General features: G+C 49.7%; 1 protein-coding gene and 1 long non-coding RNA gene across 3 annotated transcripts in view; one reads left to right on the top strand and one right to left on the bottom strand.

Annotated features, from left to right (window-relative positions):
- The window catches only part of ITPR3 (inositol 1,4,5-trisphosphate receptor type 3), a 73,021-nt gene that overhangs the window by 40,125 nt on the left and 7,308 nt on the right, over nucleotides 1-25,588 (bottom strand). For both annotated transcript variants that reach the window (XM_077161512.1, XM_077161513.1), the window contains exons 2-6: nucleotides 20,043-20,113; nucleotides 4,785-4,906; nucleotides 2,187-2,273; nucleotides 1,482-1,640; nucleotides 1,244-1,342 (exon numbers count right to left, since the gene is read on the bottom strand). In XM_077161512.1, coding sequence (XP_077017627.1) covers nucleotides 1,244-1,342; nucleotides 1,482-1,640; nucleotides 2,187-2,273; nucleotides 4,785-4,906; nucleotides 20,043-20,113 — 538 coding nt within the window. The remainder of the gene's footprint in view (nucleotides 1-1,243; nucleotides 1,343-1,481; nucleotides 1,641-2,186; nucleotides 2,274-4,784; nucleotides 4,907-20,042; nucleotides 20,114-25,588) is intronic.
- LOC143684502 (uncharacterized) lies at nucleotides 1,324-16,264 on the top strand. Its single transcript, XR_013176054.1, has 3 exons — nucleotides 1,324-1,613; nucleotides 14,715-14,742; nucleotides 14,993-16,264. It is a non-coding gene; the product is annotated as an uncharacterized LOC143684502 (long non-coding RNA).

The following is a 25,588-nucleotide window of genomic DNA, read 5'->3' as shown; positions in this document are numbered from 1 at the left end:
TTTGGAAAGTCCCCTTGGGGGAATGCTGAGAAAGGCGGAAAACTCAACTTACCCAGGTGGAGAATTCTTGATATTCTCACAAGCAGTGGGGGCAACCAAAGCAATAAACTGAGCCCCCAATCTCGGAGTTTGTTCATATGAAACTTAACCCCACAAAGGATAGGCTAAGCCTACTTGAAATTAGGCCTGAGTCACCCCCAGAGAGCCTCTTTTGTTGCTCAGATGTGGCCTCTCTCTCTCAGTCAAGATGACAAGCAAACTCACCGCCCTCCCCCTGTCTACGTGGGACATGACTCCCAGGGGTGTGGACCTTCCTGGCAACGTGAGACAGAAATCCTACAATGAGCTGAGACCCAGCACCAAGGGATTGAGAAAACCTTCTCGACCAAAAGGGGGAAGAGTGAAATGAGACAAAGTGTCGATGGCTGAGAGATTCCAAACAGAGTCAGGAGGTTATCCTGGAGGTTATTCTTACGCATTAAATAGATACCACCTTGTTAGTCAAGACATAATGGAGAGGCTGGAGGGAACTGTCTGAAAATGCAGAGCTGTGTTCCAGTACCATGTTTCTTGAAGGTGATTGTATAATGATATAGCTTTCGCAATGTGACTGTGTGATTGTGAAAACCTTGTGTCTGATGCTCCTTTTATCTACCTTATCCACAGACAAGTAAAACATATGGATTAAAAATAAATAAATAATAGGGGAAACAGATGTTAAAATAAATTTAGTAGATTGAAATGCTAGTGATCAATGAAAGGGAGGGGTAAGGGGTATGGTATGTACGAAATTTTTTCGGTTCTCTTTTTATTTCTTTTTCTGAATTGATACAAATGTTCTAAGAAATGATCATGATGATGAATATACAACTATATGATGACATTGTGAGTTATTGATTATATACCAAGAATGGAATGATTATATGGTAAGAATGTTTGTTTGTATGTGGTTATATTTAATTAAAAAAAAAAAAAAAAGCACAAGGAGAGGTCCCCAGACCCCAGCCCAGCTACCCGGGGCTGCCCGCCTGTGGGCTGGAAAACGGGGCAAACATTGGAGGGAAGGACAGGGAACAGGGAGGTCCAGCGGGGCTGGCGGCAGAGACCCTGGTGAGGAGGGGGTCTGGGGGAGTCCCCTCCACCCCAGGTCTCCGCTCACAGCTGAGCCCTCTTTCCAGTGCGTGCTGAACCCGCGGGCAGAGGCGTGGAAAACCCGGCCGCACGGCTGGCCCCGCCCACTCACCTCCTTGCAGCCGGCATTGTCGCTGAGCTCATAGTTGCTGGCGTGCAGGGGCTGCCCGGCGTTGACAGGATTCAGGACCACCTTGTCCCCCACGACCACCTGGGGGCAGCCGGGACGGGGTGAGGGCAGGGAGGCCGGGGGCACCGGGCCCCTAAGAGTTCGGGGAGGCTGCATCTTCTTCCCCTCGGCAGAGACCCTGGAGAAAGCTCCCTGTCCCCCGACCCCGCCCTGCCCTTACATTGTCCCCGTTGCTGCGCAGCTTCCAGAAGGGCTGGATGAAGAGCCAGGAGCCCTCGTTGCCCGTGGCGTCGAGCGTCACCCGCATGGCGTTCTTCTCCAGCAGGGCCGGCAGCCGCTTGTTCACCGTCAGGTACTTGTTGCTCTTCATGTGCAGGAGCTGGGGGCCGGGGGAGGGGGGCGCGGGCAGGTCAGACGCACGGCCACAGACACAGGCCGAGCCACACGTGGCTGCGCGCAATCCTGCACAGACACACGCCCACGCTGTGCACCCCCAGCCGGGCCCCCAGGCCACCGAGCAGTGCGGTAGATACTCTGCATGAATTAGCTCATGTCGTCTCACAACAGCCCCAAGAGGGACGGGCTGTGATCGGCCTCATTCTACAGAGGGGTAAACAGAGGCACTTGGAAGCTCCTAATGGGGCTCAGGGTAGGAGCAGCAGTGCCAGTATGTGAACCCGAAAGGCATGACTCCAGAATCAGTGCTCATGACCACCCGGCTGAAAAAACACACGCCGTGGTCACAGCCATGCAGGCCGCATGGGGTCAGGTCCACAGGCACAAAGACTGTCCCAGGGCCACCCACCTGGACGCGGGCAGCGCACCTGAGTGCACACCCCAGCAGGGCGATGTCTGCTGGGCCCCTCCCCCCGGCCCCCACCTCCGGGGCAGGGAGGGAGGGAGGGAGAGGCTCAGGCAGGCTCACCTGGATGACACTGCCATACTTCACCACGTCCCCGTGCACCTTCTTGTTCTCCGTGTCGTTTTGTTTCTGCTCCATCTGGGCTGCGTGCTGGGCAGACACACACGGGGGGGAGGGGTGGGGCGGGGGCCTGACCCCAGTGTTTCCCTAACACCCCCCCCACACACACACACACATACATCACACACAGGCATGCTCATCCCGGACTCCAGGACGTGACACTGGCCCCAGGGACCACCTCACCCATCCCCTCCCACTGTAGATGAGAGAGCTAAGGCTGGGGGCGTTGGAGGACCCAAGCCTCTCACCCCAGTCCTAGGCTGCCTCCTTGCGGAGGGGACATGCCAACAGGACCTTGAGCCCCCTCTGTCCCCTGCCACCTCCAGCAAACAACTTAAAGCTGTGCCTCACCACCCCCATCTCATCAGACGCTGGAAGCTCCCAGCACAGGACTCCTGCCCCAGCCCAAACCCTGGCAGGGATGTACTGCTGCCATTTCCTGGCTCCCTCCTCTACCTCCACTCCTCTGTGACCCTCCCTGCCCACAACTTTGTGGCTTCCAGGCCACTGCTTCCAGGGAGGCTTCTCTGATTGGCCGCATCCAACTCTGATACTATTCTGCTGGATTTGGTTTGCATTCTATTAAGCGCACCTTTTTAGGTACTTCCTTCCCCGATTGGACTGGAAACTCCTGGAGGATAAGGTCTCTATCTCCTCCATCAGACTGGGGGTTCACCTTCTACCCTTTTCTCTTCCTCAGTCCAGTTACAACCCTGGCCCAGTGCCTGAGGCAGGGGCTGCTGGGGACCATGGCCATGTGCCACATGATTTTCCACAAACCCATAGCATGTAGCTGTGTGCACTCACACATATCTCTGGGTTTGGGTCTGTGCACGTGTGAATGCCTTAGATGCAGCCCAGATCCCCAGTACAGACTTAGCCTATGTGGCCAGTGAGAAGGCAGCCTGCAACAGCGACCCCTCCAGGAACACAGCTACAGGCAGCCCACCTCTACCCTGCTCTCCACCCCGGTTCACAGCTGTGCGGCCAGGGCTGGCCCTTTCCTCCCTCCCCCATTTTATACCCCCTTTCAGAGCTCAGGGGCTCAGGGGAAGGGGACACACAGAGGCAAGGTCTGTATGACACCAGGGCTGAGGAGGGGTCTCATCAGCAGGCCACAAAGTGGCTGCCATGGCCAAGGCCTCCCACTGTCTTTTCCACTGGGACCGGGGTTGGGGCCCTTAGCTCTGTGCAGAGGGGACGGCCCGGGATGCGACCCGAGCCACTGCTCACAAGGGGCCCACAAGCCAGGGCAGGCTTAGCACCGTGCCACCCTCCATGCGTCCGAGACCTAAGGTCCTCATAGGCCTGGGGACCTTCCAGGCTTGGGTGCAAATTCAAAGGATGAGCAGGGGCGGCCCGCTCAAGTCTGTAAAAGGAGGGGAGGGGGCAGGCCAAGGTTCTCAAACTGGGTTCCTTGGACCCACTGTCTCCAGGAGCCACGGGTGGTTCCATGCACAGTTGCCCATGTTGTTCACTGCACCATGGCATCCTGCTGAAGGACTGGGGGGGGGCTGAAATACAGTCTGTGCTCCATTCACTAAGCCATGTGCCTGACACAGGGCACTGCCAGCCTGGAGGACGGGACACCTTCTACTGATTGGCGCAGAGGCATCTTATGGACCAGTGGGTCACGGGGAAGGGACTCTACTGCCCCCCTCACTTCACTCACAGGCAATCTCTTGCCTGCTGGGGTTTCAAACACCAGTGGTAGGTTACCAGGGGGCAGAACGGGGGCAGGGACGGGGAATGAATGGATGGAGTTTCTATATGAGACAATGCAGAAGTTTTGGTAAAGGATGGTGGTGATGGCAGCACAACATTGTGAACGTTGAGTTATATTTTTTGAATGTGGTTAAAGGGGAGTTTTAAGTCGTATATATGTTATTAGGATAAAAATTTTTTTTTTTAATTCATGGAACTACACAACACCGTGAACTCTAAGATATACCATGGGCTATAGTTACTAGTGCAATTATAAAAATGTGCTTGCATCAATTGTGACAAATATCCCATACCAACGCAAGGTGTTAAGAATAGGGTGGTATATGGGAACCCTGTGTTTTATGCAAATTTTTTCAGTAAACTCACAACTTCTTGAACAAAAAAAGAAGAAGGGCTCTGCACTTGGGTTAATGTTCCACTTGTCATGGTCTTGAAATACTGAATAATTTTCTAAAAAGGGTCCTCATTTTCATTTGGCACTGAGCCCTAAAAATTACATAGCCAAATCCTGTGCGGTAGAAGATATCGACAAGGATGGAAATATTAGTCATCCTACAACCAGCAAAAAATACCTAAAACAACAACAGTCAAATGGAAATATTTAAAAATTTTTTTAAACCCAATGGATTCTGAAATGCATATTAAAAGTGGTTAAAATGGGAAATTTCAGGTTTATACATGTTACCAGAATTTAAAAAAATAAAAAAAGCAACGGACTCAGCCCTGGAGCCCCTGTTGGCTCTGAAAGGCAGTGAGCCTGTGTGTGCCCAGGTCCCTAAGTCACATCAGCGGGCGCACACCTGTGCACACACGCACCTGCAACTTCTGCAACAGCACCACGTCGGCGATCTTCTCCTTGTCCTGCTTGGTCTGCTTGGCCTTCCAGTACTGCTTCTGCGCCGAGTAGCGGTTCATGGGGCACACCTTGAAGAGGCAGTCTGGAGACAAAGGGGGGAGGGGACAAAAGGAGGGAGAGAAGTTCACCTGGGGATGAGGCCCCTCCCCAAGGAAAGCCCTGTCTTCCCACCTCTGCTCCCCCAGCCCCTCCCCACCCTCCACCATTTCATACAACAGCCTGGGGCCTGCCTGACCTTGGAAGTGATGGGCAGACACCAGGTCTGACAGGCCTGAAAACCCAGTTATCACCTGTTGAGACCAACTCACCAGCAGAAAACAACTAAAACTGGGTTAAAAAAAAATCCCACTCTTTTTAAAACTTCTTAAAGAACTGACAAGACTGAGGAATTATCCAGCCAAGAGAGACTATCAAATAGGAGCTCAGAGAGATAAAGAAACACCTAAACTACTTTTGCCCTGAGGGTGTTTGCAGATTCCAGAAAACATGAACTACTATTTTTGACAGTATGGCCATGTGACAGGCCACAAGTCCAAGCCCGTGTCCACAGAAGGCAGAAGGCTTAACGGAGACCCTCCCCTCCACAAACCAGGAACCCAAAGGGCTATATGCCCAGGTAAGGGCCGACCCCCCAAAAAGAACGGCTCCTACAGGGAACTAGAGCAGACTGGAATTCTTGGGGAGTCAGGAATGCTGCGAGCTGAGCTTGGTTCCAGATGCACCGGGATGAATGAAGTCTGGTGGTGAGATGAGCAGGCCCTCTCTGGAGGAAGATACCTTTATCCCAGCCCACAACTATTCACCCCGAGTTCCTCAAATGCAGTACCCAGTAAGCAGTCAAAGGTAACCAGAAACACTTGGGAACTAGACAACCTGAGGGAGAACAAGTTCACAAAACAGACCTAGAAACAGACTTGAGGTGTAGACATCAACTGTAAAACAAACACACTTCCTCCATTAAAAACAAAAAAGAAAAACGTGAAGTTCCCCGCAGAGAACAGGAAACCATGAAAAGCGACAGGGCAGACTGAAAAAGAACCAAATGGACCCTACACGAAAATTAAAACAAAATTAAATTAAACAAAATTAAATCAAAGTGGATCAAACACCTAAATATAAGAACTAGCACCATAAAGCTTCAAGAAGAAAATGTAGGGAAACATTCAAGACCTAGTAATAGGAGGGAGCTTCCTAAACTTGACACCCAAAGCACAAGCAATAAAAGAAAAAATAGATAAACGGGAGCTCCTCAAAATAATGCTTCTTTTCTGCACTTCAAAAGATTTTGTCAAAAAGGTGAAGAGGCATCCAACTCAATGGGAGAAAATATTTGGAAATCACATATCGGACAAAAGTTTGATTTCCTGTATATACAAAACTCAACAACAAAAGAACAAACAACCCAACTATAAAATGGACTAAAGATATGAATAGGCATTTTTCTGAAGAGCAATACAGATGGCTCAAAAGCACATGAAGAGATGCTCATTTTCATTGGCTATAAGGGAAATGCAGATCAAAACTACAATGAGATACCACCTCACACCTATAAGAATGGCTGCTGTTAAACAGGAAACAATAAATGTTGGAGAGGATGTGGAGAAACTGGGACATTTATGCACTGCTGCATATGTGGGAATGTATAATGGTGCAGCCACATAGTGCAGCCACTATGGCGGTTCCTTAGGAAACTAAATATCAAGTTGCCCTATGACCCAGCAATAGCATGACTTGGTATATACCCAGAAGAGCTGAAAGCAATGACACAAACAGACATTTACACACCGATGTTCACAGTAGCATTATTCACAATCATTAAAAGATGGAAACAAACCAAAAAAAATCAACGGTCAAGTGGATGAACAAAATGTGGTACATACATACGATGGAATATTATACAACAGTGAGACAAAATGACGTCCTGAAGCACACGACAAAATGGATGAGCCTTGAGGACATAATGCTGAGTGAAATTAGCCAAACACAAAAGGATAGATACTGTATGATTCCACTTTTATGACCAGCATAAAGGTATAATACAGAATATAGGGGACTTAGAGATACACAGAAGCTAGAGATGGGTGAACTAATAGCTAACAAGACTAAACTCCAATGTAAGGGAATAGATAGGAGTGAAGGCGGTTCTCTAGTGGGTCTGTAGGTAATATTACCATATTGAAGATGAACAAGATTGAAAGGGGTTGTATAGACCTACATGTCCCTCTGATTAACACTAGAAATATGAATTAGTTCTCACAAGAATTACTTCAAAGATATGATTCTTGTACAAAGAGTGGTTAATCCAGGTTACAGGGAGAAAACTGGTATTGAATGCTATGAGTTATGTTCAAAAGGAAACCATCAGCACTACCACAGCAACAGCAGAGGTAAATAATGGGGGGAGGGACAAGGGTTAAGAGGAAGTTTAGATCTCCTATTTGGCGAGGGTGTGTTTATTGGTTTTCTTTCTCTTAAGAACAATGAAATTATCTAAAATTGAGCATGCTGGTGGACTGTGGACTTTGGATCCTCTACATGATGCCTGATGAATGCAGGCAGCTGAAGGATGCACTGATGGAGAAGTAGATTGGCAAACGATGGTGTATACTTATGAACGAAGGTTGTGCTGCCACACAAAGGACAAAGTCATGAGTCATGCAAAGATATGAATGAACATGTGGGACATTTGGTGAGACAAAATAAGCCAGACACAAAAAAACAACAATGGTATAGTCACCTTTAGGAAATGTTTATAAGAAAACAAGGGCCTAGATTGTAAGCTTATACAGCAGATGCTTTAAGTCCGGAGTGGTGATTATTATTTCTGGATTTTAAGAGGCAGTTTTGTGTATGTAACCAGATATTTAGGATAAGAACAAAGCTGAACAGGTTGGGGTTAAAGTAATTCGGAACATAGGGGTAAGGAAGACAGCGTCTATATTTTAGAACCACACATACTCTTTGAGACCAATGGAAGAAAGGTTTATTTGGTCTGGAACTGAAATTTTCGGTAGTGCATAATCTAATTCAACCTATCTGTATAGCTCATTTGAACAACTGAAACACAGGGAGCACAGAATAAGAAAGAGGTCCTTTAATCCTGTATAGATTACTGTAACGCCTGGATACATCCTAGAGTATATTAAGCAGATAATCAAAAAGTTTTGGCAAAAAAGACACATGAAAAGATGCTCAACTTCCCTGGCTATTATGCACATCAAGACCACAATGAGCTATCATCTCACACCCACCAGAATGGCCATTATCAATAAAACAGAAAACAACAAGTGCTGAAGAGGATGTGGAGAAAGAGGCACACTTATCCATCGTTGGTGGGAATGTCAAATGGTACAACCGCCATGGAAGACAGTTTGGCGGTTCCTCAAAAAGCTAAATAAAGAATTGCCATATGACCCGGCAATATCATTGCTAGGTATCTACTCAGAGGACATGAGGGCAAGGACACAAATGGACATTTGCACACCAATGTTTACAGCAGCATTATTTACAGTTGCCAAGAGATGGAAACAGCCAAAATGTCCATCAACAGACGAGTGGCTAAACAAACTGTGGTATATACATACGATGGAATATTATGCAGCTGTAAGTCAAAATAAAGTTATGAAGTATGTAACAACATGGATGGACCTTAAGGACAATATACTGAGTGAGATTAGCCAGAAACAAAAGGACAAATACTGTATAGTCTCACTGATATGAAATGACATTAGTGAATGAACTTGGAGAATTTCATTTGGTAACAGAGACCATCAGGAGATTGAAATAGGGTAGATATTGGGTAATTTGAGCTGAAGGGATACAGATTGTGCAACAGGACTGATTATAAAAATTCAGAAATGGATAGCACAATACTACCTAACTGTAATACAATATGTTAGAACATGATTGAAGCTGAATGTGAGAATGATAGAGGGAGGAGGCCTGGGGGCACACAGGAAATCAGAAGGAAAAATAGACAATAAAGACTGAGATGGTATAATCTAGGAACACCTAGAGTGTATAATGATAGTGACTAAATGTGCAAATTTTAAAATGTTTTTGCATGAGGAAGAACAAAGGAATGTTAATAATGCAATGTATTGAAAATAGATGGTAATTAACAATTTAAAACTTTAACTTATGTGTGAGACTAAAGCAAAAAATGTTTATTTGTTACAAAATTTATATTTTGACTAGTGCATTTCCTAATACAACTTATGTGGACAGCTTAATCGAACACCCTAGTACATGGAACCTTGAGTAGTCATGAGATTTTGTAGGTTTGTCCAAAGTGATGCCCCGATAAATACCAGAGTGATTTGAACAGTGAATAAAAAAGTATTTGCAAAATCCCCTTGGGGGAATGGTGAGAAAGGGGGAAAATTCAACCTACCCAAGTGGAGAATTCTCAATATTCTCACAAGCAGTGGGGACAACCAAAGCAATAGGCTGAGCCCCCAATCTTGGGGTTTGTTCATATGAAACTTAACCCTGCAAAGGACAGGCTAAGCCTACTTAAAATTAGGCCTAAGAGTTACCTCCAGAGAACCTCTTATGTTGCTCAGATGTGGCCTCTCTCTCTCAGCCAACACAACAAGCAAAATCGCTGCCCTCCCTCTGTCTATGTGGGACATGACTCTCAGGGATGTGGAACTTCCTGGCAACGTGGGACAGAAATCCTAGAATGAGCTGGGACTCAGCATCAAGGATTGAGAAAACATTCTCGACCAAAAGGTGGAAGAGTGAAATGAGACAAAATAAAGTGTCAATGGCTGAGAGTTTCCAAACAGAGTCGAGAAGTTATCCTGGAGGTTATTCTTACACATTAAACAGATATCACCTTTTTAGTTAAGGTGTAATGGAGAGGCTGGAGGGAACTGCCTGAAAATGTAGAGCTGTGTTCCAGTAACCATGTTTCTTGAAGAAGATTGTATGATACAGCTTTCACAATGTGACTGTGTGATTGTGAAAACCTTGTATCTGATGATTTCCTTTTATCTACCTTAACGACAGACAAGTAAAACATATGGATTAAAAATAAATAAATAATAGGGGGAACAAATGTTAAAATAAATTTAGTAGATTGAAATGCTAGTGATCAATGAAAGGGAGGGGTAAGGGGTATGGTATGTAGGGATTTTTTTCTGTTTTCTTTTAATTTCTTTTTCTGAATTGATGCAAATGTTCTAAGAAATGATCACGATGATGAAAAAAATAAAAAGTATTGGCAAAGTCCCCTGAGGGAGGCGAGAATAATATGGAACTATTAAACCTTACCATCAGGGAATCCCCTGATACTGTGTCAAACTTTAGGGACACTCAAATCAATAGGCCATGCCCTTGATCATGAGGCTTACTCTTGTGAAGCTTACGTAGGTAGTGGAGAAGCTTAGAGTACCTACAGGCAAGCCTAACAGTTACTTCTGGAGGACCTCTATTGTTGCTCAGATGTGGCCTCAGTCTCTCTAAGCCCAATTCTGCAAGTGAAATCATTGCCTTCCCCATTACTTGGGACATGACATCCAGGGGTGAAAGTCTCCCTGGTGACATGGGAGATGGCTCCCAAGGATGAATCCAGCCAGCCCTGGCACCGTGGGATCAACAGTTACATCTTGAACAAAAGGGGGAAAAGACGTATAACTAATAAAATATCAGTGGCAGAGAGAGTTCAAATAGAGACGAGAGGCTACTATGGGGGTTGCTCTTACGCAAGCTTCAGTTAGACCTTGCTATCTATCATAACCTGCCAAATCGTAACCAGGACCATTCCAGCCAATCCTAAAGAACACCTACGGCAATATATAAGATTCCACAAGGGCTCCAAGCACTAGAGTAACTTTCCAGAAACCTAAAACCTCCTGATGGGTCCCTGGTCCAGATAAGTCCTGAAACCTAGCCCAGTCTCTCCAGAACATCAGGTAGTTCCATCTCCCTACCCCATATTAGTGATAGACCCTTCCAATACGAAAAATTTAGAGAATTGCCCCCAAACACCCCTAAGGAAAGGGATAGAAAGAGCAAAGGTGATGGAGTTATATAGAGACGATGAAATTTAACAAATGAATATGCATGCTGAAACATTAAATTGAGATCTCTTTTAGTCTCCAGTATTTTTTTTTTTTTAACATGGGCAAGCACCGGGAATTGAACCCACGTCTCTGGCATGGCAGGCAAGAACTCTGCCACTGAGCCACCATGGCCGGCCCTAGCCTCCAGTATTTTAGAGCAGCTAGAAGTAAGAACCTGAAATTGTGAAATTGTAACCAGTGTCAAACTCTGAAATATGTTCTACAACTAACTGTGATGTTGTGCTTTGAAATTTATAGCTTTTTTGTATATATGTTATTGTTCACAAAAAAAGAAGGAAAAAAAGTCGATTGTGAGGATAAAAAAATATTTAAGCCCTCTAGCCTCCTATATTCTGGGACAGCTAGAAGGAAAAATATGAGAGGATTGTATGTTAGCCCATGACAAACACTGCTTTGAAAACTATTGCTTTTTTATTTCTTTGCTTTGTATATATTTTATACTATACAATAAAAAAAAAGTTAAAAAAAAAAAAGAACCAAATGGAGTTTCTAGAAAGAAAAAACTTCAATAGTCAAAATTTAAAACTCAATGAACATGTTTAACAAGAGAAACAAGAATTAATGAAACAATAATAATCCTTACTATATTTGCTGCATTCTAATGCTGTTTGGTCCAATTCTTTAAATGACGCATGCAATCCATTAAAGTGACTGCTACCTACTGATGGCTCAGAATCAGTGTTTGAAAAACACTGTCCTGGGTCATCCCCAGTAAGAGGGAGGAAGCCAGAAGTGACCCCCCACGCTGCTCCCCTCTCCCCTATGTCTCCTTGGAAACTTGTTACCTGGTACTTGTCAAATTTGTCTTTTTCTTTCACATAGGTATCTCTTAGAGCCCTGCCCATAATACAACTCAGAAAATGCTTATTGAATAAAGAAACGAATGATAAAATGATTTGGCCCTTTCCCATGCATATCTCCAGTTTGGGCTGTTTTGTGCTCTGGATCTAAAGAAAGCCCTGCTGGATCCCAGAAGGGGCCCACAATCCTCCTTCTCCCCAACAGCAGGGCAAAAGGGCAGAGAAGGGAGGGGAGCCAGGAGCCCATGTCCACGCAGGGGCAGTGGCATCAAAGGCCAAGAGAAAAGTCTGAGGGTCCAGGGCAGTTTTCTACAGTAGGACCATGTCTGCTTGGGGGAAGGAGTGCAGGAACGGGGCAGTGAATGAATGTGCTGGGGGTTGGGGGGCACACCTGGTGTGAGGGGGAGAGAGGGCTTGTGAGGCTGCAGACAAGAGGATATTCATTTATTGCGTGTGTAACACACTCCAAAACCCACTGCCACTGCATAGAACCATCTGGGGGTGGGGGGGACCTTTAAAAAATACAAATTCCAATGCCCCCTCACCCACCCACCCACAGTGTTGGTAACTCCCAAAAGAAACAGTGGAAAGAGTTAGTTCTCACCCTCACTGACAGCGGAACGCACACCTCCTGGGCAGACCCAAAATGAAGCTTAGGGGCACGTATTTTAAAGATACCCCTTCTCACCCCCGATGGTTCTGCTGCTCAATTAAAGTTGTAAAGCACCCGCATTGAGGCCTTGAGCCAAGGACGCAGCACAGCGATAAAGTCATACGGCCATGATCATCTATAAAAGCTGTATAAAACAATGCGTAAAACAAAGTAAAAATCCATTCTTAATTTGTTCCCAACATTTCGACTCAGTCCATAGAACAAAACACACAAGATCGTCATTGCGTGTTTACAGAACAGGACGTAAACTTTATTCAGCCTTGATGACATAAAAATAAAAATATACTGGACAACAGCTGGGAGGGAGGCGGGTTGGGGAGGGGTGGCAGGAGATAATGGAATGAAAAATAAAGGTGTAATTTTGACGCTCAGCTTTATAAAGGTGGCAACGGAGAATCTACAAGAGTGACAGAGTGCTGTTAGGAGGGTGTGGGGAGAGACTGTGAGGAGTGGGCAGGACGTAAATACATATGACTTAAAATTGGTAGCTCAAGAAGCAGTGGAATCCATCCAAAGTGTACAATCAGTGGTCCACGGGATGACCACATACCTGCGTGTTCTAGTCTGCTAGCTGCCGGAATGCAATATACCAGAAACAGAATGGCTTTTAGAAAGGGGAATGAAATAAGTTCCTAGTTTACAGTTCTAAGGCCAAGAAAATGTTCCAATTAAAACAAATCTATAGAAATGTCCAATCTAAGGCATCCAGGGACAGATACCTCAGTTCAAGAAGGCCGAAGAAGTTCAGGGTCTCTCTCTCAAGTGAGAAGGCACATGGCGAACAGTCAGGGCTTCTCTCTCGGCTGGAAGGGCACATGGTGAACACGGTGTCATCTGCTGCTTCCTCTCCTGGCTTCCCTTCACGAAGCTCCCCGGGAGGTGTTTTCCTTCTTCATCTCCAAAGGTCGCTGGCTGATAGACTCTCTGCTTCTCATGGGTATGTCGTTGCTCTCTCCAAATCTCTTTCATTCTCCAAAATGTTCCCTCTTTTATAGGACTTCAGAAACTAATCAAGACCCACCCAAATGAGTGGAGACACGCCTCCAGCTAATCCAGCTTAACAACCACTCCTGATTAAATCACATCTCCAGGGAGATGATCCAATTACAGTTTCAAATTTACAGTACTGAATAGGGATTAGAAGAAACGGCTGCCTTTACAAAACGGGATTAGGATTAAAACATGACTTTTCTAGGGGACAGACATCATTTCAAACTAGCACACTGTGCATCATTCACCACCATAATCAATTTTAGAACATTTTCATTACTTAAAAAAAACGAAAAAGTGGAATAAACCTAACATTTGGAGACATGGGAGTAACTCCCAGAAAAACAATGGAAAGAGCTGTTGCCAACGGGGCACAAAATGCCCCAGTGGGGAGCAACTGGCGGTTCTGATCAGAATCAGAGACGTTCACACCCTCTGACCGGGCGACCTCACACAGCACTGCGGATTCCTTCCAAGAGCATGCCTGCACTTTTACAAAATGTCAAGGGACAAGGGTCTTCGTGGCAGCACTGGCAGGAATAATAAAAGATTGGAAACAACCCAAGTGTCCATCCTGATGAGACTGGTTAAATGAATTATGACACAAGCACACAATGAAATACAAGTAAGCCATAAGAGAGAAAGAGGGTATGCAAAGGAGAGCTTTCTATATACTAACATGAAAAGATTTCCAGTAAATCTGTCCACAGTAAGATCTATAAAGTAAAAAGAGCAAAGAACAGAAAAAGTGTAGCTAGAATACTGCCTTTGAGGAAGAAAAGGGGGAACATCGATTTTTTTTACAACTTTAAATTGTATGATATAACATATATACAAAGCAAAGAAAGAAAAAATAACAATTTTCAAAGCACTCTTCAACAAGTAGTTGCAGAACCGATCTCAGACTTTCCCTTCTAGCTGCTCCAGAACACCAGAGGCTAGAAGGAACATATATCTCTTTTTTTAATCCTCACAATTGACTTTTTTTTTCTTTTTTGTGAAAAATAACACATATACTAAAATGCAATAAAATTCAAAGCACATCATAACAATTAGTTGTAGAACGGATTTCAGAGTTTGGTATTGGGTTACAGTCCCACAATTTTAGGTTTTTACTTCTAGCTGCTCTAAGATATTGGAGACTAAAAGAAATATCAATATAATGATTCAGCAATCATACTCATTTGTTAAACCCTACCTTCTCTGTATAACTCCACCATCACCTTTGATCTTCCTCCCACTCTTTAGGGGTATTTCAGGGGTATTCCTTACTATATTCTAGCTTTTTCATATTGGAAGGGGCTGTTGATAATAGGAATATCTGATTTTGCATTACAGAACACTGGAGGATACAGAAGAGACTAAAGTAAGTGATTTTACCTGGTGGGAGAGCAAAGCAGTCGTGGGTGGACAGGGAAAGAGTGGGGTTGAGATTCTTGGTGTGTATTTGTATACTGTTTTGTTTTTTAACTGCATAAATGAATTACCTAGCCAGATGTCCTGACATGGATGTCTCTGGAGAGGACAGGAGATAGGCGTATGGGGTAGGAACATTGTTCCTTTCATCCCAATCCTAGAATGTCTATTTATAGTACTTCTATTTTTTTTTTTTAAAGAACAACCACAAAATATTCAGTGGCCAATAAACACATGAAAAGATGCTCAACCTCACTAACAGAGGAATGCAAATTAAAACCACAGTCAGATGCCATTTCACACCCACAGGGTTGGAAGAAATTTTAGTGGAATGAAACCGAGGGTGAACAAGGGGCGCTCCATCCACCGTTATTGATTGGGCTGAGGACCAGCACAGCCCCCATGGAGGCAAAGGGGTCATTTCTCATGAGTTACCGCCCTCGGAACACACCAGAGACAAACCAAAGACGAGCACACAAGCCCAAAGACATGCATCCCGGAAGCTCGCTGCGGCATTGCCAGCAACTGCCAAAAACTGGAAGTGAGCTGTCCATCAACAGGAGAACCGATACATGGATCACGGAGTAATCACCCGACGGAAAATTACACAGCAATTAAGCAGAGGAACTAGAGCCAAACACATCAACACGAGTAACTCACAAAAAGGGCACAGAATGAAAAAAGTGCAGAAAGATCTGTAGAGAAAGATACCTTTAGTAACGGGATTTTATCTCTAAGCCAACTCAGCAGGTGAACTCACTGCCCTCCCTCCTATGTGGGACATGCCTCCAAGGGGTGGAAATCTCCCTGGCAACGTGGGACAGGACTCCCAGGATGAGCCAGGACCTGGTACCATGGGATTGAGAAAGCCTTCTTAACCAAAAGGGAGAAGAGAGAAATGAGACAAAATAAAGTGTCAGTGGCTGAGAGATTTCAAACAGAGTCGAGAGGTTATCCTGGAGGTTATTCTTATGCATTACATAGATATCCCTTTTTGTTTATGGTATATTGGAGTGGGTGGAGGGAAATGTCTGAAACTGTTGGAAGTGTTCCAGGAGCCTTGATTCTTGAAGACGACTGTATAACAATATAACTTTTACATTGTGACTGTGTGATTGTGAAAACCTTGTGACTGACATGCCCTTTATCCAGTGTATGGAAGACGATAAGAAAATAAAGACCAAAGAAAAATAAATAAGTAATAGGGGGAGATAAGGGATACAGGATGTTTTGGATGTTCTTTTCTCCTCATAGGTTAATTTTTATTCTTATTTTTACTTTTTTGAAGTAACGAATATTCACACATCGATTGTGATTGTGAATGCTCAGTTATATGGTGATACTGTGAACCACGGACTGTATACTTTGGATGAAGGTATATCAATATATCGCAACAAAATTGCATTAAAAAATATACAGGGTCTAAAAGTATTAGCAAGCAGTGCTCTCTATGGCTCATGGCCATATGTATTATTGGTAAGAGCATAAAATGCAGGTCCCTAAGCGACGCGTGCCGCGTGCCAATTCCAGACGGGCCTTTACCTCTGGAGGCGGAACGGAGAGGGAGGGCAGGGGGCTTCCGTGACAGCTATAAGGCTTCACTTCTTTACATATACAAAGATCTGAATAAAATGAAGCAGGCGAAAGGATTCAACAGAGCAGTGGGGTGTTTGCTCTTTTTCTCTAGATTTCTGTGTGGAGTTGAAATCCATCTTCAGAGTAATAAGAAGAAAGAGGGCTGGGATGAGAGGGAGGCTGCAGCGGGACGGGGGGTGGACACACAGGTCAGCAGTGAGGACAGCACAGCGCCCTCCGCCCACACCCGCCACTCTTGGCCAGTAAGTGGCCCCCACACATGCCCCCACCTCCCCCAGGCCCTGGCGTCTCTGCAGGGGGCGGTGGGGAGTGAGCTCTGAGCTACCCTGACGTAGGCTTGTCCTTCTGCCCCAGCGTGGACGGGAAGGAAAAAAGAGGATTTGTGGGAGTAGTGGTGTGCTCCCCTAGGCTCCTCTAGCAGACGGGATGTGCCCCCACGCCAGGCCCAGCCAGCAGCGCAGAACTTACAGCAGCCACAACCCCAAAACCCTTACAGCAGGGCGGAGGTCAGGGAGGTAGGGGGAGAGCAGGCCAGGCTAATGTGGGGGCCCCGCACATTGGAGCACAAGCAGCCTGGGTCTCCCAGGGCCCTGCTGACTCCAGAAAGGATTTCCTGAACACACTGGGGCTTGGAATGGCCTTGGAAGGTGGCTAGAGATGAAGCCACAAGCAAGGAGCCCGGCAGGCGCTGTTGGAGGCGTGGCAGGGGCTTCATTCAGCTTTGCCAGCCTGGCCTGGGGGCTCGCAGGGTCAGCAGGTACAGGAGGGGCAGGCAAGGAACTGAGCAGCAGGCTGGAGGAGAGAGGGGGAGAGACCACCATTCCCAGCAATGGCTGGGCCCACCCCAGGACAGCAGGGCAGTACTTCTGGGGGCCTCGGGGCAAGGCCAACTTTGAAGACCACTAGCCAGCCTCTAGAATGCCTGTCCTGACCCTCACGCTCTGGGTGGGAACTCCCTTCCAGGGCCAGAAGTTTGCAGGAGACACAAAACAAAGGACCAGGATTCCAGGGTCAGAGAGAAAGCTCTGCTTTCCTTTCCGAGCTTCGGTCTCAAAACTGAAGGGGTCGGAGTCCACGTCTCTCATTCCAAATCCTAATGCCCTCAGATGTACCCACCTGCCACACGACTACGCCGAGACCTGCTTCTATCCCAGAGGCCCGCCCCGGCCCCACCCTCCCAGTTCTGATCACAAGCAGAAGCTTTACAATCATGCCCTGACTAGGGCTCCGAGGGTGCAGGGAGCCCTGGAGACATAGGGATATGGGTCTTTCATCTGTTCAGGGCCTGCTGGAGAGGCCCTGGGACATGAGCAGAAGGCGGCCAGGTCTGCCCAGGGATATCCACCCCCACCCACCCAAGCTGAAGACCAAGAGCGGTGGCCATGCGGCAGCCCAGGCACCCAAGTCCCTGTTGGGGTGGGGGGCTCCTCTCAGAACCTAGAGGGGCCTCTGCCCACCTCACCAAGACCCGGGGAGGGGGCTGGAATCTGAATTCCCTTGTTCCATCTCTTCCAGCTGGCCGGGCCTTGCCAGGGCTAGGGGACCACATGGAGGCCCAGGGACCCTGGGGCGGGCCCTGCTCACAGGCTCTGGGAAAACGGAGAGGAAGAGAAAGGAGGCAGTGGGAAGGAGCGATGGGGGAGGAGGCCAGGAAGTCAAAGGAGTACTTGTTCTGCTAAGCGACTTTTTTGTCATCACAATTTGGCCCCAAACTCTGCCCACTGGACCCCTAGGGCAACTCGTCCTCTGCACTGCCCCGTCCCAGGCACCAGCAGTCACACTTAGAGGCTGACCACACAGGCACACACCTTCCCTTCGCAGGCCTGCTGGCTCTGCTGGCTCAGGACCCACTCCTCTGGGGAGTTCTTCCCAAGAACATGCCTAGATCCCTCAGCTGCAGCAGACATCCACCCCACCCCCACCCCCACCAGCAGCTGCAAAGGGCTCCTATTCCTGCTCCAGGAAAAGTGCAAGCCTCCTGTCTCTAGCTGCCCCCCAACCTCAGGGACATGCTGGGAGTGGGGCGCAGGCAAGCCACACCTCCAAACTGTGGGGCCCCGATCACCTTGGAACATGTGGAGCTTGCACCCAGTGCCTTCGGGGCTGCGCTCAAATGGAGGATCCTGGGAGGGTCTCGTCAACAAGACCCAGAGGCAGAAAGGGAGGCAGGGGCAGGAGGAAGTCTGAGGAGGGCCCTCGCACACGCTTTTAGTCCCCAGCTGTGTACCAGGCACCCACCCTGTGGCAGACACTAAAGACAGAGCAGTGAACAAAACAGACAGAAATCCCTGCCCAGGAGGAGCTGACGTTCTAGCAGGAAGAGAGATGACAAACAAATAATTAAAATAGATGGAGTAGGTCAGCTGGTGATCCGTGGTAAGGAGAAAAATAAAGCAGGGAAGGGACACGAAGGGGTGCAATTTTGCATTGGGTGTTCAGGGAAGGCCTCACTGAGGGCACAAGACCTGGCGCCAGTGAGGGAGCGGTTATTTGGGGTAGGTATGTAAGGACATTCCAGGCAAAGAGAACAGCAAGTGCAAGAGCACAGAGGCAGGGCTGTGGCTGAGAAATATGAGGAAGGGCAGAGAGACTGCTGCAGCTGGAAGGAAGTGACAGGGGCTGAGGGGTAGGGGGTGATGAGAGATCCTGTAGGGCAGAGGGGGCCGTATGCAGGAAAAGGGAGCACCTATGACCACAGGCAGTTCCCACATACCCCAACCTAAGACTCCCCCACGCAAAGTCCCCCCCAAAGGCTGGATAGAAGCAGGAACATGCCAGTAGATGTGGAGTCCCTCTGCAGGCTGAGAGGTCCCCTCTGCCTCTAAGCACACTCTGATGGATGGGCAAGACTCCCAGCATAGGAAGCCAAGACTGCTGCAAGCTGATCCAAACCCTGCTCCCCTCCCAGCTCCCCTTGGTGGGACAATCCCAGGTCACCCCCTGAGAGAAGCAGCTGCATGGGCACACACAGGAGCAGTGGGCCCACACCCGGGGCAGCATCCATCTGTCCGACCGCCTGTCGGTCTCAGCCCTCCCAGGCGACCACAACAACTCCTTCCTCCGGTGTGGCACACGGACCAGCCCTCAGGCCGGCCGGGCAGAGCTGAGGAGCCCACGGACCAGGGAGGGCACAGGCCCTAAGCAGGGAGGGCACAGGCCCCAAGGGAAGGCGCTCGCCCAAGGCTGCAGAGCAAAGGAGGCCCAGATTCTACAAGCCCCCTGGGGCGGAGGCCTCCGCACAGCGAGGGGCTTGGGGCCACAGCCCGGGCCAGGTGAATAGCCTTGGAGACCATCGGGTCCAATCCCCCCACTACACAGTGAGGAGACTCAGGCACAGAGAGGAGCCCTTGCCCTGAGGGGATTTTCTCTTTTCCTCCCTTGTTTCAAGAAAACGCCCAGGCACACAAAGGAAGCCTGTAGCTGGTGGGGAGCTCCGGGGATAGAGAGACCCCAGCCAGAAGAGGGAGGTGCCCCTGAGAAGCAGGGTGTGGCCCCGGAAGATGAAGGGGGGGCCGTGCTGCACCAAGATGGCGCCCACCCTACGAGCAGAGGGGGGAGCCCAGCCCCAGTGGTGTGAGGGCTGCAGGCAGGGCCTTGTTGAGTCCAGCCCATCCAGGCTGAGGACTCAGCAGCAGTAGGAGAGGGAAGTCTTACCTCGGAACTTCTTAGGGGGGTTGTCCAGGTCCCCAGCCGCAGGCTCCACCACACAGCGGTCATCCACCAGCCTGGGGGACAAGACAGCTAGGTCAGTGGGACAGAAGATGCCCATCTCCCCACAGCATTCCTTTCCCCACTCGGAGCAGGCAATACGAGGGCTCTAGAGACCCCCCCCCCCAACACACGCACACAGCAATGTCTTCCTTCACTGACAAACCCCTCACCATCAAGCCATCCCCTTGGGTTACTCATGACTCCTTCCTGGAGTCACTGTTAAAATGCAAGGTATCACTTGGGGGTGGGAGGATCCATGTACCTTACATCCCCAGCGAGAGCACAGAGACACCCCAGCACAACCCTGGCCCTGAGGGGGGAGCTGGAGCTGTGCAGGGGGCATCTGCTGCCAGTCTGGGCTGTCACACACCACAATATAACTCCTGCCACAGACAAGACTGCTGCCCAAATAGGAAAGGTGGGGGGTAAGGGGGGAGGGAGGGAAAAAAGGGACAGAGAGACCACGTCAGGGAGAAAACAGAGTGACATCAAGAGGAGGGAGGAAGGGAGAGATAAAGTGATGCAGAAAGACAGAAATAGAGTCCGATTATGGAGGGGAAACAGAAGCAGAGAAAGCAGAGACAAGAAAGAGAAGCTTATGAGATACCAAACTAAGGGATGGGCTTTTGGATCTCAGGATGGGCCAATGAACCTCATCCCTTCTCAATCTCAGCCAGGCTCCATTTTGCATCCTCTTCTTTAGCCCACTCTAGACCCTGAAACTGCCCCCTTACAACCATGGCTGGGGTTAATTCTACATCTCTGGAAAGTACCCACCTATCCACCCATCCATGCACACATCCATTCTTCCATCATTCCTGTATTTTAAAACCCTTCAGTACCTCCCAGGCCTCTGAGATGAAGGGATGATGATCACCCACCATTTCAGAGGCCAACTCTAACTCGAGCTTTTCATATTTGTCGCCTCTGAATTTTCACCAAATTCTCTGCCAATCATTAGTGCCATTTTACAGAGGCAGAAACTGAGTCTGAAGATTAAATAACTTGCCTGAGGTCACAAAGCCCATTCCAAAGCCTGTGCTCCTTCTGTACCTCCCCTCCCCAGTTTGGCTATCTAGGCCTTTTGTGATCTAACCTCTACCCACCCCCCAGCCTCATGGCTCCCCTGTCCCAGTTGTGCTGAACCTTGAGTTGATCCTGAGGTCCTTGGAGCGCTGATGCTCTAAGGACGGGGGTCCAGCAGGCTGCGGGGCCCTTTACACACACAACACCCTCTGCCCCTGACTCCTACAGCCTCAGGCCTCACGAACGTCCACTCATTCTCCCACTTTTGACTCCTCTCACTCTCTCTCAGAAGCCTTCCTCAGCCAGGCCCCCTCCCCTGTGGGTCACCCTCCCCCACGTTCCCAAAGCATCTGGTCCTGGCCTCTCCTGCAGCCATGTCTGTCAGCCATGTCTGACACATGAGGTTGACACCTCACGTGTCAACACTGTGAGGTCCTCAAGGACAAGATCCCTTGGCCTTTTTCCCTTTGGAATCACTGGCACTTCACACAATGCCTGACCCATATCCATTATCATCATCAACACGCTAGCAAGCACAGTTCTGTTCCTAATGCTTTACATATGGTTTTCATTTTCTAAACGCATTCAACTATGATTATTTCCATTTTTCAGGCAGCAATCTGACCAAGGACATGCCACCAGCAAGCTCCAGAATGGGTGCTCTGCAGCCCTCACAGTGGTGGGGATGGGGAGAAGGTGGCTCCCTAAGTGAGGCACTTCAGTCTTCTTTCCTCTCCCCAGCCCCCTAGGCTTGGCTCGCCCTTGGCCCTCCATCTAAACTCAGGCCCTTGGTCATTTGGGTGGCTTATGGGTTCAAGAGCACCACCTAGAAACACACCAATAACCCCACATTCATCTCCCCCTGGGCCTTTTCCCCTAACTTCAGACTCAGGTCTATCTGGCTCTTTCCTCTGTCTGGAGCCCTCTGCCCCAGACACCCACCTGGCTCCCTCCCCATTTCCTTTCGATCCCCTCAAATGTCCAACACACATGGAGATCCTCTCACCCTTTTTTAGAATTGTAAACTGCTACTTCCTCTTATGGCACCCCCATCCCCACTCTACTGATCCCCCACCCCCAGCAGTGACAACCACCTGACCTGCTATATGTTTTATTTCTCTATTTTGTTTATTGTTCCCACCCCACCCCACGGATGGTAAGTTCCATGAGAACAGGGATACGTCTATTTTATTCCTTGCTGTATCCCCAGCACCTGAAGCTCCACCTGTGCAGGGCGGCCTCACCATGAAATGTATAATGAGCAAATTAATTCACTTCACTAGCTGTTGGGGGAAGAACAGAGAGGTAACAGATAAAGCTCCTGCCTCAGGGAGTTTAAAATCTCCTTGGGAAGACAAGTCACATGCGCAGAAGAGTTAATAATATGAGAACTATGTACTGGTGCCAACCGGTGGTACCAGCTGCGGGTTTTGTCTGAATCAGGGAAGGAAGAAGTCAGAGGCTTGACTAATCAGAGATGGTGTGAAAGAAGAGGTAGGAGCAGCACAGAGCCTTGAATAATTCATAGAATTTCCTGTAAGACATGAGTGAATGAGATGAGCTATTTGTCTTCTGGCAGAGGAACACAGGATGACGGGGGCGGGGGGGGGGGGTCATTGGTGATGGCCTGGGGTCTGGCACTCCAAGGGCTGCTGGCCAGCCATAGGGCAAGTAGGTGCAACTGAAGAGAGGCTGGAGGAAAGTACACCCAACCCCACCTCCTTGGCCAGTGCACGAGGCCTTCTGCAGGGGCAGATGACAAAGGTCATTTGAGTCCCTCTCCTCAAAGACTGGCTACCTACGGGAAACCCCTCCTCCTTCCCAATGCCCCCATACCTCCCCTGGGAACCCCTTGTCTGGGTCTCACGTGCAGGAAAAAGACATGCAAATTACGATGCCTTTACATGCTTTTCCTAATCCCTGGGTGCTAATCTGCCTGCTCATTACCTGGCTGTCCATCTGTCCCCACCCACTCTGCACAGCTACCGAAGCCCTGATGTCTTCATTTCAGTCTCTCCCCAACCCCAATGCCCCTTGGGCCAGAAACCCAGCAAGGCCCCTCAAACACTGGTCAGGTGAAATGGATGCAGCACAGTCTACAAAGCAGAGCACATTCTGGGGGTACAGACTGAAGCCCCGTAGAGATGGGGCGGAACTGGTCAGGAGAGGAGCCTGTGCTGTAGGAGGAAGACGTCAAACAAGCCTGGGAAGGAAACCATTTCCAACCTGCCACTGAAGGGATGGGAATGGTGGGTATGAGGGGCCAGGGCAGAGGAGCACAGGGAAGTCAGCTGGGGGGGCAGGGGCTGCTGCGGGTATCAGAACAAGATGAGCAGTGAGGGCTTGGTTAGGAGGGAGATGGGGGCTTCAGAACGTCCCCCCAGCTCTAGCACTCCATAGCCTCCCCTCCTCCAGTGTGCCCCCTACCCCACCCTCAGCATCGAGAGGAACTTGTCCTGTACAAACTCAGCCCTGCCCAGACCTACCCCATCTGCATTTGAACAAGATCCCCACGTACTGTCTAAGGATGCAAGTACCTGAGCAGTGCTGAGCTACCTCCTGCCCGAGGATGGGGTGGCTCCGGGCCCTCCTCATCTTTTTAGCCCCCACCTGGTGCTTAGCACTGCCTCCCACGTAGAGACCAGGTAAGGAAGCGCCACTATAGGCAAGATGCTTGCAGGGTCCCAACATGCCCCCAAGCGGCTCCTCAAAACCCCTTCATTCTCCCATTCATACTCATTAGTACCGAGGCAACCCCAGGGGTTATCGGGTGGGCGAAATGAAGCCATAAACCGATTAGCAGGAAAGCCCTTATCAGATGGGCTGCCGGGGGTGGGGGGGGGGGGAGGGTGAACTGGGGCCAGAGGGGCCAGGCAGGTAAATCTTCAAGGAAAGGGAACCTAAGAGGGCGAGCTGCGTGGCTGTGGGGAGAGGCTGTCCGGTGGTGGCCGAGCGCCCCTCCCTCCCGCCCCCAGAACCCCAAGACTCCGCAGAACAGCAGAGGCCGCGGCGCGCTTTCCCGGAGGCCCTGCCCGGGCCCGGCCGCCGCCCCCGCCGCAGAGCGAAACTCGCCGCCCCACGTGCAGCCGTCGCCCCGGCCTGCCTCCGACTGGCAGCCGCGGCCAGGACGCTGGACCTCGGCCAGGCGCGCCCGGGGGTGGCGGGCGGAAGAGGCGCGGTGCGGCCCGCGGGGGCGGGGCGGGTGACGTGCCACCTGCGTCCGCGCCGCCCTCCCTTCCCGGCTCGGCGGCCCCGGAGGACCCCTCCCACCACCCGGTCGCACCAAGGTCCCGGGTCGTCACCGCCCCCCTGACTCCCCTTAAAACGGGGAAAGTGGGGTGCATCTGTGTTTGTGAGACCAGCCCGGCCACAGGTGCCCGGCTCCGGGTGCGCACCTGGCGCCATAACCAGAGCCGGGCTCCCTAAGGGGAAGTGGCCGAGCCCCTGTCTCCGCCTCAGGTCGCGGGCAGCGCCCCGCCTTCCCCCTCCCCCCACCACCCCAGATCCCCTCATTGTTCCGCCTCTGCCTTGGCACAGGCTGCAGCCCATCCTAGTCCGTACTTAGGCTCCTGTGGAGTTCCCTGCCCATCCCAAGCGCAGGCACAGCGGCCAAGATCCGCCCCTTCCACGAGCAGATATTTTCACATTCCAGATCTCCTTCCATTCTCACCACGGTCCTGTGCGAGGTCACAAGGCCCACGGAGTGGAGAGGACCACCAGCAAGGTCACCCAGTTGGCCAGACGATGGCACATGTACAAACCAGATCCTCATCCATTCAACAAACCCTTCCTGTGGGCATCCCAGGGGCTGATTGCAGTCCCCACCCTCAGGCAGCTTGTGCCCACCCTGCTGAGCGCCCAGAGAACAGAGGCCATGTGCTCCACCCCATGTGCACACGCACGCAGGCACACACACAAACACACACCCCAGGGCCAGCTCAGCAGCTCAGGAGCCTAAGGACAGCCCGACCATGAGCCTTCCGTCCACAGGCAGAGGCAGATCACTCTGTACGTCCAGGGGCATCAGCAGAGGGGGCAGGTAGCAGATGTGAGGGGGGAGCGATGGCAGGAGGCCCCTGGAGAGGAGCTGGCTGCCAGCTCTGCTCTAGGAGGATGCCCAGGACACCATCCCTGAGGTGCCCGTGGGGTTTGTACCCAAGACCTAGATCTGAGGGAGGAGGTCCTGGGTGGACTTTGAGGTGGGAGCGACGGAAAAGGCAGCGGGGCGGGTCAGTGCTGCCTGGAAAGATAAGATAAGAAGGAGGAAGAAAGGAGTCAGAAGTCAAGCAGGGGAACCCCAGGGGGTGCTTTTTGGCCACCATCGGAATGGCCATGGGAGGGGGACCCCGGACACCCTCACCCCCATACAATCCAATAGCCTCAGTCTACAGCTGTGGAAACTGAGGCAATGGTGAGGGAAACTGACCAGCCCAATTAGTGGAACAGCCAGCTCTAGACCCTAG

Source organism: Tamandua tetradactyla, chromosome 5, assembly GCF_023851605.1.
Source record: "Tamandua tetradactyla isolate mTamTet1 chromosome 5, mTamTet1.pri, whole genome shotgun sequence".
NCBI lineage: Eukaryota > Metazoa > Chordata > Mammalia > Pilosa > Myrmecophagidae > Tamandua > Tamandua tetradactyla.
The sequence above is the reverse complement of the archived record's forward strand: the minus strand, read 5'-3'. Positions and strand labels throughout refer to the sequence as shown.